At 46.7% G+C, this 16,531-nt stretch overlaps 1 protein-coding gene across 1 annotated transcript in view; it reads left to right on the forward strand.

The window, feature by feature from the left end:
- The first annotated feature begins 9,809 nt into the window (after positions 1 to 9,809).
- SLC25A1 (solute carrier family 25 member 1) overlaps positions 9,810 to 16,531 on the forward strand; it is a 40,733-nt gene continuing 34,011 nt past the window's right edge. The window contains exon 1 of the mRNA XM_039505723.1: positions 9,810 to 9,961. Coding sequence (XP_039361657.1) covers positions 9,850 to 9,961 — 112 coding nt within the window. The 5' untranslated portion in view covers positions 9,810 to 9,849. The remainder of the gene's footprint in view (positions 9,962 to 16,531) is intronic.

Genomic DNA, 16,531 nt, shown 5'->3' on the forward strand with positions numbered 1-16,531 from the left:
TGTAGTTCATGGGGGAAGGGAGATGGAGAGAAGAATTCTACGTTTAAGCAAGTGCCAAAAACCTGCAAGATTTTACACTAGTAACACAAAGACTTGAAACTATACAAATTTGTTTTTATATACCTGCCAGGATCCAAATTAGGCTTTCTCTAGCAAGAGTTATGTTACTTTAAGCTGAAACAATTGCAGGGAATAAAACTCCTAACATGCTGCTACGGTGAAAATTTGCAGTGCAAGCACCTAAACCAGAAAACCTCAATTTAAAGGGTCTGTAGATGTAAATGACGGAGTATTTGTAATCTCTTAAATGCAATTCTGGTTAGTACTTGCTTTTAAATTACCAACAGGTGTTTAGGCATAGGAAGGACCAAAATGTCATGTTTCTAGTATGGCCCCAGTGATGTGCTACTTTTCAGCATAAAACTGACACTCTAATGCTGCTGTTGGAAGGTAGCTGATATAGAATGGGTTACTCTTCAAATCCAGACACTATAATTGTACTTCAGTGTAAATGTGACAACCCTGCATGCTCTAAGGTTACTGTTTTACTACCTGCACCTCAAACTCCTCTGCAATAAAAATGCAGGTTTCTAAATGGCAGGGAAAATCAGTCTGCACCAGTAATAAAACAGATTAAACAAAATACATTAAGTGTCATGCATACATGTTCCAATAGAATAGACTTCCCCCCCATAAGCCCTAAAGAGGCTACACTACAGAAAATTGAACTGATCACATGCTTTAGACTTAAAATCAAGCTTATTTGAAGGTAGGAAAGTGGAAACTAAGCCAGTCAGTCTTGTTCCCAGCCTAGCCTAACTTGTACTGGGGAAGAGTGCTCCTACTGAGGAAGTAATGCCTAGTTCCCATGTGTCTCTTACAACAATTGCACCAAAACTGCTGTGATGTATAATGTTCCAGCAAAGGAGGGTGTAAAGTTCTCCACTCTTCTAACAGGATAACAATCCTTGTTGCCCAAGACTCTTCACCCATTTCATGTAACTTAAGCAGCACGTCAGCAGTTACTGCTGTAGGGGAATATCCATTCACGTTGGGGTAATAAGTCATGTGGGGGGAAGGCTGTTTCATGAAGGATATGAGAAAATAATGCACAATAGAAGGTGCTCGTACATGTCTGTCTCCTTGTCCTTCCACCGTCTGAGAATGGGCTTCTTTCTTTGCAATTAGCCTTGGCTATGCATCAGTCCACATGGAATCTGTTTCCCTCTCCACTTAACATGCTGTGGGAGAATATTAAACCCTCCCTACTCCCACTCAGCAGGGAAAGCCTAGCCCAAGGTATCTGGGATCCTGCAAGCGTTGCAGCTTGGCTGTTAAGTGACTCACCAGGCTAGATGGAAATAGATGGCTTAACTCTCAAGCCTGTAAGGGACCTGTGCTGGTGCAAAGCTATGTGTACTGTTCCTTGTGCTCTTGATAGAAATCCTGTCCTGTGTTTGGGTGGGCTAGCTGGGCATCTACTGGCATAGAAGCTACCATCACTATCCTCTGCTCCCTCCCATGAAGGTTGGTTGACTGACTGGTTCCAAGAAGGTCACAAACTGATGCTCTGTCAAGTCTGGTTGTAGAGAGAAGTTGGAAGGATGCCTCTTGCACAGAAACAAAGTTGCTCCTGTCGGCTGGCTTTTCTAAGACCCAGCTCTCTGCTCTGGCATCAAACCCGTGGGCTGAGCCAGAAAACTCAGGAAGACCATTTCTCAACAGTAAGCTCCATTTTCTTGGCTGCACAGAAAAACTGTTTATTTCAGGAGCTGTTCTGCCTTGCTTGCCTTTTCTAGGGTTGTACAACTAGCAGCACAGCTGAATATCAGTCATGCAGAAGCCCTGCCGTAATGCCCTAAGTGCTTCAGTCCCATTTCTAGTAGAGAATGCAGAATGTACGTACTGAAGAGCTCCAGCCAGGCAAGATCTGTTTGAGTTAGTGATATTGTTATGGCAGTGTTCCAAGTGCACATGGAATAAAATGGGAGTAATTGCCCCCAGGTACCGGAGTTCATTTCAGTCTGTTTAATATATTCTCTATAAAATGTCATCTTTAGCCACTGCAGTAAAAATATATATATATAGTTCTAACACACAAACAGCTGGTATTTAGCCCAATATGCAACTTTGTGCAAATAACCTTGTCAAAGACAGCTTGCTGTCCTTTCCTAGCCAATTGGCAACAGGTATTTTGTAAGGTATGTCAAAAACAGCTTGACAAATCCTTGACCTGTATTTGTTGTATCGAAAGGGAAAAAAAATAGGACAGAGTTGTTTACCATTTCTTATGTCCTCCACTACTTATGGTGTAGACAATTTTAAAATTATCTGTCTCTTTATAAATGAGGGAGCTGAGTAAAGCCAGTTAGGAAAACTAAAATTACTACATAGCTAACCCTTATGTCTGACCAGATCTGACTTGCTGATTAAGAGTGTTAGGAGCGCTAAAACCACATTCCTAAAACAGAGTGCTTCAGTGAGTCCAAGTTGCATTGAAAAGGCTATCTGACCCAAAATGACAGGTTAGAAAACAACTGCATCTTGGAGGTTTTACACCTGCTTGCAGCAGGTCACATACAACTCTCTGTTCTGAAGGTTACAGTGGAAGCGGTTAGGCAATGGAATGTCTGTCTCATTTATAACATTTGCTGCTACGCTGCTGTAATCTCAATATTCTGCTATATTTAGCTTGGCTCATCACTTTGCTCCCAATCGAAACAAGCTTGTATGCTCACCCTAAAACACACCCCAGGAGAATGATTGCTTGAATCCCATTAGTTCCCACAGGGAGTGGAGTTTTAGGGCATTTTGAACCTGTAATAAAATGCTGTGAACTATATATGAGAAGTGCTTTATCACAGCTATGTGGGAATAATGAGAGTATTCTTTATAACACTGGAATATATCTTTAAATTGTGTAACATGGAGTGGCTTTGTACTTGCTATTGCAAGCTGCAGGGGCATCATTCTAGCATAATGGATGGTAATTCTACCTACTGTCTCTTTTTTTGTTGTACCTTACCCTGCAGCAACTTTCAGTCTTTAAGAAAAGGTTTAAGTACAATGGACGAGAGCTAGTGGTCTTATTTGTTAGTTTCTGTCAGTGCTCACAATGTGCTGTGTGCTCGTGAGGCAGACACTGATCCTGCCTCAATGAACGTACAAACAAGATTTAAACTCTTCTGGACAGGAACATTCCTACCCTGAACTTTAGTGTTGGAGCCTGTTAAATATTTGAATGAAGCAGGCAGGAGTTGTGCTTTTTTGAAGCAAGTATTAATAGTATTTGCCAGCTGCAGTCAAAATCACAGGTCAGGCCCCAGAAAACTGAGATTAGCTTAAAAATCATGAGATTTTGAAAACAAATGCACTTTGGATTCTCTTTGTCTCCTGATTTTTTTTTTAAGCCTTTTAAGGTTTGATTTTGTGTTTTGTTTTGTTTTTTCCCCCCAAACTTCCCTCCACCAAGAGGCCTAGAATCTTATTCAATGAAAGGCAAGAGCCTCATCTAACTAAAACAACGAGGAGTCTTTTTGTGGCACCTTAGATACTAACCAATTTATTTAAGCAGAAGCTTTCGTTGGCTTAAAACTGATGAAGTGGGTTTTAGCCCATGAAAGCTTATGCCCAAATAAATTTATTAGTCTCTATGGTGCCACAAAGACCCCTCTTTGTTTTGTCTGATACAGACTAACATGGCTACCCCTCTGTCATCTAACTAAGACTGCTGCAGCTTCAAGAAAAATACCAAATAGCACAAGAGTCTTCATTAAAATTGGCCGACTTGCCCGTGGGAGGAATCGGTGGTGGTGGTAAAAAGATTGTTCATAGCAAGATGACCTAACTTGGGTGCTGAAGTCCACACAAAGAAAAGGCATGTAACTGGTTTGTCAGCCCTGCCTGCCTCTCTATGTGCTTCATTGTGTGTCCTGAATGTGAAAAACAGACTTCATGTTTTGGGGGGCGGGGGTGTGAGAGAGAGAAAGGAACTGTACTATGGCTCTCCTTTCTGGACACACAATTAGCTCCGAAGGCTGATGGGAAGTTGCATGTGTATGACCTGATGACAAAGCACCCACCTAACTACCAGTATGCTAAGGGGCCATACGACATTCTGCAGATTCATAAAAGCAGCAAAGAATCCTGTGGCACCTTATAGACTAACAGACGTTTTGCAGCATGAGCTTTCGTGGGTGAATACCCACTTCTTCGGCATCCGACTAACACGGCTACCCCTCTGATACTCTGCAGATTCAGCCACACAACAAAGCTCAAAGCCATAATATAAGAACATAGGACTCCTAAGTGTATGTGATGCTTTCATGGTATTCCCTATAATTCTGCCTAACATAGCTAGCTGCCAGCTCATCACAGAAAAGCTACTGAGTGACTTCGGCTTGGGGTCGTTACTGAAGAGGGACGTGATGAGGATACTTCCCCAAAATACCTCGCAGAGCTGGATTGAAAATATTTGTCTGGGATCCTGGGGAAAAGATGCTATGCATGTATAATTAATGAAGGAGACTGTCAGCTTACACTTAAGTTCAGGACTTTTTTTTTAACATCTTAGCTGTTCTTTTTTAAAGTTCTGATGATTAAATTCAAAATGGGTGAAGAAACAGCCCCTTTAGTTTCACTTCTGTTTCTAGTCAGTTTCACTATCATTCTCAGACTAGCAGGTAGGTGAGGTGCTTTGGGTTGTAAAACTCTGCATTGGGAATGTTTAAATCCAAACAAAAGTTTTAATTGGATTTTTTACAAACAGCCAAAACATGGAAACATCTGTAAAACCTTGTTTCTTTAACAAACATGAATTTGGAGCCTAAAGTGGACACTTTACCTTTTTTTTTTTTTTTTCCCAGGGAGGGAGGAAGAGGAAGGTGGAAAGGGCTAAATCTTAGTAAAAAAGGCCAGAAGTAGGAGCATGACTTTTTCTCCTGGCATATCCTTTCCCCAAATATGAAATGCAGACTACCATAACAGTAAAATCTGATTTGAACTCCTACCTGTTGAACCTCCTAGTGGGAGGCTACGTCTATACTATGAACTAGGGGTGTGATTTGCCCAGCTCACAGACTCTTACCTGCAATAGCTCAAGGAGAACCAGCACAAGTATAAATAGTGATGTAACATAGTGGTGTAGCCATGATAGCATTTTCAGTCACAGTGGTGGCACAGCTTAGCTGGACTGAGTACATATCCTCTCATTTCAGGAGTGTTTGTACTTAGCACAGCTAAACCTCGCTGCTGCTGCCCATGTGACTGCAGTTACATGGCTATCCATACTTGCCTTAGCTCTCATGTGTACATGAGCTGAGGAATCACACCCTTAGCTCATGATGTAGTCAGGCTTAGGAGCTTGCCCTTTAAACTGAAGGGATCTGTTATCAGTCAAGTTCAAACTGATCAGTGCTGCATCCCGTGTTTAGCTTTTGATCAGGGTTGGTGGAAGATAATCTCTTGGTGCCCAAGAGAATTAATAAAATTGAGGCGTTAGGAAAAACTGTACCAAAATCTTAGTGAGATTACAACTGGAATGAGATATTCTGACCCATTTAAAGTACTGAACACTTCACCTTTAAGAGCAAAGACCTTTGAAGTATTGGGCAATTGCAAGGAATAGAGCAGAAGAAAGCTTCCTTAACTTAAATTGGCAATTTAAAGGCACTGTATCAACTGCCCTGCCCTGCCCTTCCCCAAGGTATAAAGATGCATTAACTTCTTTTGGCATTGTTGGTACTTGGAATTCCTGAAAATCAGGTTTGCATGCATTCATGGCCTACTCTGCTCTTAAACAGATGCTTAAACCAGTTGACCTAGAATTAGTTTTGTAAAATATAGTGCCTTTTTTCAAAAGCCTTCTACCACTAGAAATGTTCCCATTCCATTTTTAAATTCTAAGTTTTATCTATCAAACCTCCTGTCGTGTTTCATTGACCCAGCTGAGAAATGTTTTGTGGACTCTTAATGAAGAGTCCACAAAACGACGAAGTGGGTATTCACCTACGAAAGCTCATGCTCCAATACATCTGTTAGTCTATAAGGAGCCACAGGACTCTGCTGCTTTTACAAATCCAGACTAACACGGCTACCCCTCTGATGATAAAGATTTAAAATCTCTTATCGTAAGGCAGAATTTGTAACCTTTGTGGAAAAAGGGCAACCAGAAAGGACTAGCGGAGCCTCTGGCATGTACGTTAGCCCAGTGGCAAGGTTCTGAAGCATTACAATGTATGATTGAAAAGAAATCCAAGATACTGGATTGGGGGAGTATGTGGGAGGAGTTGCCCATCTGAGAACTTGAGGGTTTTTAATCTTTTAGAATGCTGTCGTTTTGCAAGAGATTCCCCACCCCACCCCACCCCTCTTCTGAGTCAGATGGTACAAATGGACACACTTAGGGTAAGTTCAATCCTGGGTTTGTCAACTTCAACTTTTTTTTTTAAAGCAACAACATAAATCATGCCATGGAGAATGCACTTACCATGCTCAGGTGGAGTGGTGATAACTTGTAATGTCCTATCTAGCACATGTGTCACAATTGTCTTCTCCTGGATGGAGAGTCAGGCTTGCTTAAGCGTAAAGATGGTAAGACCTTTATTCTAGCTCTGTTGCTAGGGGGCCTGTGCCTTTTGGATCCGAAGCCGAGTTCTACCCCCACTTGAAGGTTACAAGCACCAGAGGGCCACAACATACCAGGTAGTGTGGGAAGGGAAATCCTTTCAGACTTAATGTTGCCTCACAATGGACTCTTGTTTGCAAATGCTGCTCAAACTGGGGCCCTGTGAGACACTGTAGAATAGTGTCCTCAGAATCCTACTGGTTCCAGGAAACACCCAAGCTGACTACATGCACTGACTCAAGAGCCTTAACATGACATCTCTTCATCTTCAGTCTGCATGATCATGCATAGCAGACTATAGACTTGATGTAAGGAGCCTGTTGGAATACTGGTGAACTGTCACTGCTGGAGAAAGGAAATAGAGCTCACTGGCTCCTCATCACAGAATAAACTGGTGTATTTTTGTAGCAGGTTGGAGGAGCTTGTAATGGTAAATTTCTGGGTAGCATATCTTGACCAATTGTACTATTTAGGTAGTGCTTCAGACTTTTCAGATTGCTACATAATTAAAGTAGCTGTGCTAGAATGTGTGTAGGTGTGTGATAAGGCGATCGGCATACTTTTGGTGCAATACTTCAACCACCTACAGGTTTCTGTAGGTGGTTGACATTCTGTAGGTGGTTCACCATTGGACATACTGTTTCTAGCTGAAAACTAGGTTCATTGCCTGCAGGAGGTGTCAGCAGTAATATTAATAATGTAAAATCCCCATTCACTTGTTGCTTGGAGTCACTGCATCCTGTGTTTTGGGACCGTCTTTAGACTGTAAATTCTTCAGGGTTGGGATTGCCTTCACTGTGCGTCTAACACAGAGGCAGACATGTTGTCAGCTTATCAAACAACATGATCATTTTACTTTTTAAAGACCTTTATAGGGTAAGAGTAGGAGTGGAAAAACCTCTTTCCATCTGAATGGCCCCAGACTTGAGGTGTTGGGGGTCTATAGCCAATGCTTGTCAACCAGCCCTTGCAGGTTTCAGTTCCCACTCAGTCCTCGAGATCAGAGTCCTCACGGTGATATATTGCTGCCATTTTGGTTCCCAGGATCAAGGGGACAAAAAAAGGAAGGAAACGGTTAAAGTTATTCTAGTACTGTCACAAGTATGGTAATTGGGCATTTGTTTCCATGACAGCAGAGGCAAGAACCCGCCATCAGTAATGGAAATGGACTCTGGTTTTGCCAGATAGTTTGCTTCCATAGAAATTGTTGGACTGACAAAAAGAAGGGACAGGACTTAAAATTCTACCTCTTAAAGTTAACTCTTCTTTTTATCTTTAATTTTGCCCATGTACCAGCCCAGGGTAATACTCCTGTAGGCTTCAGCTGGCAGCAGAAACTTGTATGTAAAAACCACCTATGGATTTTAAACATCTCATTCTACAGCCACTCGTACAAAGGTCAGCTGTTCTCTACAGCGTACTCTTTTTTTCCCTCTGGTCTCTTCCTGGTGATGGGTATAATGATTTCTTGGAGGGCAACTTGTGTAACAACTTCTAATCTGTGCTTGTGCTTCATTACTTTGCTGAACAGGAAAGGAGTTCAGCACATGTTTAAAAGTCAAGCACCTGTTTATATCCCAGTGAGGTAAATGGGATTTAAGTATGCACGTTAGGTTAAGAGTGCACTTAAGTACTTTGCTGAATAAGTGTGAGATCATGCATGTTGCTTAACGGACTTGCTGAGTTAGGACCTAAAAAAGCTAATATATTGCTTAATGAAGAGTTGGTGTGTACTGAGGATTGGGTAAAGCAAGTGACCTCGCCAACAGCCAGGCATGAACAGTCACTAGGGACCAGGACTTAATTTTTAAGCTTTGATGAGGTTGTTTACAAGTAGCAGTCAGAAAAACAACTGATGGGGAAAAAAAGACTAAATCCTTGCAGGTGCCTCTTTTGTATAATTTATGGACAAATATAACTCAGTGCAGTTTTCATCAAGGAGCTCTAGTGCTGACATTAAACCCCATGAGCTAAGTTGAATGGCTTAATAACAACCCGGACCTAGAATTAAACTGCTCTGACTTCCATAAATGCAGGTGGTAACATACTGGTAGAAAAGGTTAGAGAGAGGAAGATAACCCGCTCCCCTGCAGAGGCAGGGTATGTGTGTATGAGGTAGCTGTACACATCTCCAATGTCCTAATCCTCCAGCTACTTATGGCGGTACTTAACTTGAACCATGTTCTTTGGGATGAAAGTTGCAATATAAATCAATTATAGATAAGATGCCTGCCTTGCGATTACCAAACAACTTCATGCACCAGTGACATGGCCGCAGATGCCCTCAAAATGCTGTCTCATCTATTGTCCTTGGCAGCTGGCATCTTAATAAAGTTGCAAAAGCCTGGATCAGCCTGCCCTAGGTGTCTATTTCTAATAATCATTTACAGTGCTTTACACTGGAAGTTGCTGTCATTATCCACATTTCCTAGCTGGAGAAATGGGGGGATAAAGGGACTTGCTAAGTAGCAGACCCAGGGATTCTTAAGTCCATCTACTGGGCCATACTACCCTCCTGTTAGTGCAGGGATGTTACCGGGCTCATGGCTGCTTCCCTGAGGGCAGTGATTGTGTTTTCGGGGGTTCATCCCCACCACTCCCCACATGTGAATCCACAGTTGGGAAGCAGCGAGTGCTGAGCCAGCCCGGAGCTTAATTTGGGCCAGGGCTTGCCGAGTCCCGGCACCCCGGGGCTGGGCCGTTCCTGACCCCGGCACCCCTAGGCTGGGCGGTTCCTCCCCTGGCACCTCTGGACTAGCTTCCTCAGTTATGAAAGTAAAAAGCTGCTTGAGCCCTGGGGCTGGCGGAGTGAGGGGAGCGCTGGGCTGCTGGAGCTGAGGCTGCACCAGGGCAGGGGCCGAGCGGAGCCCCCCGGAAGGATTTCACAGCAGCCCTGCTCTGCTGGGGGGGACCCGCTTCCTTTCCCCTGCACAGACCCTGCCCCCCACGTCTCCCGGCGGGCGAGGAGCGGGCAGCGGAGCCGCAGCCTGTGTCCCGCCCCCGCGGGCTGCCCCCGCCCCGCGTGTTCCCGAGGATGTGACGCCGCCGGCCCCACCCCTGCTGCGGGCGGGGACCGGCTGCCGACCGCCGCTCCAGCGCGTTGCCAGCCCGGGCGTCCGCGGGGCGCCGCGCCCTGCTGCCCGCCCCCTGCCCGGGGACCCGCCCCGCGCCCCGCACCGCTTAAACGGGGCCAGTCCGCCGGCCTCTCCCCGCCCGCCGCAGTCATGTCCGCCCGGCCCGCGTTCGCCAGCCCCTTCCCCAGCCCCCGCCGCCTGGCGGCCGCCGCCCCGGCCGGCCGCGCGAAGCTCACCCACCCCGGCAAGGCGATCCTGGCAGGTGAGTGCTGGGCGGGGGCCGCCGGGGCGCGGGTCCCGCCCCCGGCCGGGCGCTCGCTGCACCCGGGGGTGGGGGCAGCGCCTCGCGTGGCTCAGGAGCGGCCGCCTGGGTGCAACAAATCCCCCCCCTCCCCGGAGCTTCCCCTCTGCTGCTGCCCGGCGGGGAGACAGGCGCCCAGCCCCGCGAGTTGCCCTGTTCGGCACCCGGAGGTCTCAGTCCCGCTGGCAGGTCTCCTGGGCTGCCCGGAGAGTCGTGTCGGTGCCCTGAACTTTGGCCCGCTGTGTGCGCGGCTCCGAGCCTGACAGCCGCGCTCGGCTCTGCCTGAGGAGCTGGGCAGCCCTCGCTCCCTCCCTCCCGGGGAGCGTCGGGTTCCTACGGCAGCGCTGCTCCCCGCTCGTGTATGTGGGGCTGGTGACCGAGGTTTGGCAGCTGTGTCGCTGTCTGATGCAATTGCAGATGGCAGGTTGCAGCCCTGCTTTGAGACGTGCCTCGCCTGGCATGTCCTGCTCGGCCCTTTAAAGTTCCCGGGGACTCAGGGCAGTGAGTGGTGATCGCTTTTCTGCCCGCAGGGGTGGGGGGACAGCTGGGTGCAGAGCTGAGGGGAGTGTCTAGGCACAGCACCCATAGCTGTGAGCACCCCCTGGGATTGACTGTGGCCCCCTGGCTGCTGTGGGACCTTCCTGTGCTGAACTGCATCGGGATGCTGATGGCAAGACTCTGTCCTGGTTCTAGACTATGGCTTGGATCTGGGCTGAGCCAGACTTTAGTTTGGGATTTCCTCGCCAGGCAAGAGAGCTCCCTCTTTACCCCTTTTGGGGGATCTGTCACACGGTGGCCTATGTAGCTTGAGGTTTAGCACTGCCCCTGGGGGCAGAAAGGGTCACTGCAGAGCTCTTCACTCAACTCTTTGTGTCTGAGCAATCAGGAGTCTGTATGTTTGATACACTGCAGGACCTCCAAGTCATGGGCGCTGACTTTTGGTTTTGCTGGTGGGTGCTTCTGAAGAGGGATGGCGGTGGGGGGAGAGGGGGCACTCTGCCAGTTTTTGGGGAAGGCTATTTTCAACCTATTTATACACTTCTTTCATATTCTAGTTATTGAATGTCTGTCATTGGTATCTTTACTATTTTAATAATTAAATTGTTGTGAACTACATAATTACATCATCATGAATTACAGTATATTAAAATCATTGCAATCCCCTACAAGCTGTCTTCACTAACGTCCCTGTTTAAAGACTTTATGCCTCATTGTAGCTTTCTGGATGAAACTGTCAGCAATCTTTTTTACATCTAGTTCCCTGGGATTGTTCTGATGGACATTAAGGATAGTTAGGTTATTCAGTTGTGCCTGTCCCATTGGTGACTGGAGATCTTCTGAAGCGTGAGAATGAGTTCAGGATGATACAGGTACCGTGAGAAGGATTCATATAAATTTGCAGTACTGCAAATGACTCCAAGATCTCTTTCTTGATGGGTAACAGCTAATTTAGGCACCCTCATTTTGTATATATAGTTGGGATTATATTTTGCCATGTGCATTACTTTGCATTTAACGTTGAATTTCACCTGCCATTTTGTTGCCAACTCACCCAGTTTTGTGAGATCCCTTTGTAACATTAAGTCCAAAGCTGACTGCAAAATATTGAGTACTTTTGTATCCTCTGCAAAGGTTGCCACCTCACTGCTCTTTTTGCAGATTATTTATGAATAGGTTGAACAGCACAGGTCCAGTACAAGCCCCTGGGGGACACAACTATTTACCTCTCTTCATTTTGAAAATGGACCATTTATTCCTACCGTTTGTTTCCCATCTTTTAACTGGAGTGCCTGGCAATGCTTTCAGGATCATCTAACGATCCTTAATTTAGTTTAATGACAAGCCTTTTGTTATCTTAATCACCCTGCCTCTGTTTATAAACAAACTCCGTCATCACATTCCACACTCACGCTCTGGCTCCTGGGTGCTGAGCACCCACTATTTTTTTTTCCATGGGTGCTTGAGCCCCGGAACGCCCATGCAGTCAGTGCCTATGTTCCAAGTACAAGGTTTCCCCCGCTAATTATCTAAATTCACAATCTGCCGATAATCGGGTGAGAGGGATGCAAGGACGTGTAAACACACTGAAATGTTCCAAAACGGGAACAGGAGTGGGGCTCTCTCCACTGAAGTAATGACCACAGAAATGTGACTTCAGAGCCTGAAAGTGCTGCCTGGTTACAACCCCCAAGCTGGTTCTTTCCATGCCCTCCTTGATCCATCTCTGACTTGCACAGCGCTGCTGCCTTTAGAGGAAATGGGAGCGCTCATGTTTTTCATTCCTCCGTGACTCTGGAGGATCTCTTGGTGACAGAGAATACGGGAAAGGGGTTCTTCATGGGATCCATGCAGCTCCCTTTGAACGGGAATTATGCGTCATTGTACCACAGCTGAGTTTGGCACTCAGTGTCTTGGAGAGTTGGATGTTCAGTTTCACAGCCACAGGTGAATGAATGATCAGTACATTACTCTGTGCCCCTCTTTTTTCCCCCGCACCGAAAGGTGTGTAGGTGGGGTGGCATGTTAACAACCTCAGTCTCCTCCTTCCCCAATGTAATCTACTGATGCCATGTTCCCTTCAAACCTGTGTGGTGATAGTGAGCCAAAGAGAGACATTCTGATTTCTCTTTCATTCTGAATTCCAGGATGCAACAGGTCCATCCAGGAAGTGTGCTAGCTCTGTATGGCTGGATGTAACCAACAGCCAGACGTTCCATCCATGGGGATGTTCCATTTAAACCTGTTGCATAGAGATGGTGGTGGTCCAGCAGCAGCAGGGGTGACCCAATTTTGAGCAGGGGCATTCTAAATGAATGCATCAGTTGGATGTCCACTCCCCATGGACCATTACAAGTCGACGATACTGACATGTTTCCAAGTAATTTAGCTGTAAGGTCTTGACTGTGAACTGTGACTTTGATATCACAATGTTAGTGATCTCTGTTCAGGTAATATACAGGCTTTGGCTAGGTTTGCTAGAATTATTTCATCTACAAGGACAAACTTAGCAAAGCCACAGCTTTTGGGTTCTCGTAACAGCTCTGCAGCTGCCCCTCGTCTCTTGTGTGATGAAATTACTTTCACAGATCAGCTTGTTTTTGGATCAAAGTCTCTCTAGTTTAACTCCACTGACAGCAGTGGAGCTACTCCAGAGAGAAACTTGGCCCATTACATCTGTATCTGTTGAAAAGAGGGAGCCCAACCAAGTGTACTGTGGTGCCAAGGAAGGCTCATAGAACTCACTTGTAGTGGCACATTAGCTCACGTTTCCTCTGCCCAACCACAGGGAAATTCCTAGAATGGAGATGGAAATCTTTCCTCTTGAATGAAATAGATATAGCCATTTTGATGTGATCTGCATCGTTAGAGCTTTTGTGTTTCCAAGGTAATTCCCTTCCTCCATGATCATGTCCACCCCTTTGTTCTTCCAGCCGACTGTCCACCTTCCCTTGGGGTCTGACAGTGAAGCGCTGGCTTGTCTTAACAGAGACCTAAGAGGGAGCCTTACCTGTCTCTTGCTGCTGGAGCCACTCGCTGGTGCCAGTCAAGTTCTGTTTGCCATCTGTGACCTCTGGCTTTGCTGTCAGTTGAGATGCATTAGTTAATGTCACACTCTCTGATGCTTGGATGGGCCTGTCAAAAAGAGAAACCACTGGAGAAGTTGCAAGGTTGACTCGCAATCAATACTCAAGCTGCGTGAAATGTATGCAGCTCTCGCAGTACAAAGGGAGCCTTCTTTGTGAGGTGTGACAAGGGGCTGGGGCCTCAAATTAACTGGATAGTGCGAAAGCTTGTGACTAAACTGTTCACCCCAGGTTATCTGCCGAAGGACTGGTGGTGACATCCACAGTTACACCTTTTGTCTGGGACATAAACCCGTATGCATCAGGGCATACGCCGGGGGATTGGAAGACATTTCTGTCTCACTGGCAGGCTGTTCCATAACTGTCCATTGTTCGGTTTATTGAATCTTCCTTTGAAGTGTCCGGCCCTGGTCCCTACTGCTGGAGTAGGTCTCTGGTCTGATCTGCTCTGCCAGTTCTTATGTGCGTATCATAGTTTGGTTTGTCTTGTCTTTTAAAAATGGAGCTTAATCCAACCATTGCAGGAGAGGGAAGCTGATCCTACCAGCTTGTTCTTGTGAAAAGTAACTGTGCCATACACAGTGGGCCAACTTATCTCCTGCCTCTGGGTAGCCACTCCCAGCTTCATCGAGAGTGGCTGTGTACACAGCTCTTCAGCTGTGCCCAGACTGCAAAGCTCCAGGCCTGGGTGAAACAGTTGTAGGGTTATGAGTCGGGCTGGGGAAGTCTGCGAGTCTTCCAGTCAGTCCAAAGATTATGAAAGGTTGCATGGCACACTGAATGTGCCCCTGCCAAAGGCCTTTGCCATTCCCTGGCTCCTTGGGAGCTCACTGATCACTGGGGAATCAGTGGCTTTCCGTTGTTTATCAAAGTGTAGTGGATCCTGGGTCTGCAGGACAGGAGGAATTACATGGCACAGGTGTGCATAGAACTTTACAGGTATGGGGTGGGTGGGGTGGGTGTGCCTGTCTTGACTGGCTTCCATTCCAGCCTAGGTCGGGGGTAGGTCTGTGTAACATAGCCCTAAGTTAGATGTTGCTTGGTCTGGAGGAACGCCCAGTTTCGTGATCGTGAAGCAAATGAGATGAAAGAAAGGCCCTGTTGAAATGCTGGCCCCTTCCTCACATGCAGTAAATTAAAATGATCTGTAATGTACAGGCAGTGCTGGCCAGCCTCGTACTGGACATAATTGCATTAAATAAGCTGATCCATCAGGATGGTGCCTGGTACTAACTGCTCTGTTCCTGCCAGCGCGGAGTCATCCATTCCTTTAGACAGGGAAAACAAGGAGGCCCATGTGTGCCTATTATATTAAAGGTGCTAGCTGATATTTACAGGGTTTGTCAAGGGATCAGGTGCCGATAAACAACCTCATTGCATTCCAGACCCTCAAACCCTTTTAAATTGGGAGTGGGGAAGAGACCTACTTTACTTAGACCTTGTTATCATTTGGAAGGTATCGTTCAAACTGTACAACCCCCTTTTGACCAACATAGTTATACCAGCGCACAAGCTGTATAGCCCAGGCTTCTCTGCCAATGCAGGACGGGTCCCTATTCACTAGGGCTTTGTCCATGTCCCAAGGATTGGGGCTTCCAGCACTGCCTGAAGAAAGTGTAGCTCTCTCCATCAGCTCACTACTTATAGTCCTTGCAAAATGAAGAATTACAACACAGATCTGCCAACAGACCAGTACTGATGAGAACAGGATCCTGGACTGGCTTCTCTGGCTGGGAGTTCAGTGCCACTGTGCTGTGTAACAGTCACTCCCCATAGTGTCTCCTCCTCACAGAGAGCTTTGCTCCCAAGGAGGAGCTTCCCAAGGGGTGTAGTATCCAAGGGCCTCATCACCACAGTATCTCAGCGCCTGCTATGAATTGCAAAGAGATTCCCAACATGCTCTCAAGCAATATCTTTTAATGGTGTGACTTTTTTAGCCAGCTCCCACTTCTCTCTCATCCTTTGTCCCAATTCCTTCTCCCCCTCACTGTGGATTCTGGGGTTGTTTGTGCCTAAGCAGAGGGTTCACCCTTTAGAACTAACCTCTTCCTCCTGCTGGATTCACTCAGTAGCATCCCTCTGTTTTTTCACCCCCCTGGAACCACTTTTCACCCATCACTGGCTTGTGGCTTAACTGAAGAAATTGGGCTGGAGATGAAGGGGTGCTGATGCACAGATGGCTGGGGTCCCAGGGGAGACGGGGGCGTGAAATCCAGGCACCTGATATGACCGTCAGGTCAAACAATACTCCTTTTTAAGGAAACAATGTGCTCATTCAGCTCCATGTCCCATATCGCTTCCCCGGTGCTTCTAGCTCACGTTGAAGCCAGCCCCAGTTGTTCTGGAGGGAGGCGCGTTGCTGAGGATGTTCTCCTGGATGCTGCCTTAGGTTCCCATTTATCCTCTTTGTTGTGTTTGGGACTCTCAGTCTGGCACGTCTCCCCAGTGCTAAACCCCGCTGGGAGATTGAAATCTCCTCTCTAGTGATGTGTATGGACAACACTGGGGACATCGCTGCTGCGGGAGGAGGAAGGGGCTCCAGCTCAGGGCCTCGCATTGCGAAAGCATATTCCCTTTGCCTGGGATGAACAGTCGTGCACAGGGAGTCGCGGGCTGCTGAGCTCTCGCACCGCTTTGTTGTCCTTTAGTATAAAAAGGTAATTGAGTGTCTTGCCCGTTACTAAGATCCCCAAATCATTCCCTTCAGAAAGCCCTGTCTCTGCTGGGCACGGAGGCATGTCCCACCTTAGAGCAGTAAAACATACGGCTAGCGGCGTTTCTAGAGTAGGTTTTCCAGCGCTCGGCTAGCGTGTGGGACTCCTCTCTGTGTGCTGGGGGTGGCGTGAGATCCTGTGGCGCTCAGTGGAGGTTGAGGTAGTTCTCTGCACGTCTGTAGGGCACTGCGAACATCCTGCCCATGATCTGCACAATGTGTCTGTGAGGAAAG

This window comes from Mauremys reevesii, linkage group 18, assembly GCF_016161935.1.
Source record: "Mauremys reevesii isolate NIE-2019 linkage group 18, ASM1616193v1, whole genome shotgun sequence".
NCBI lineage: Eukaryota > Metazoa > Chordata > Testudines > Geoemydidae > Mauremys > Mauremys reevesii.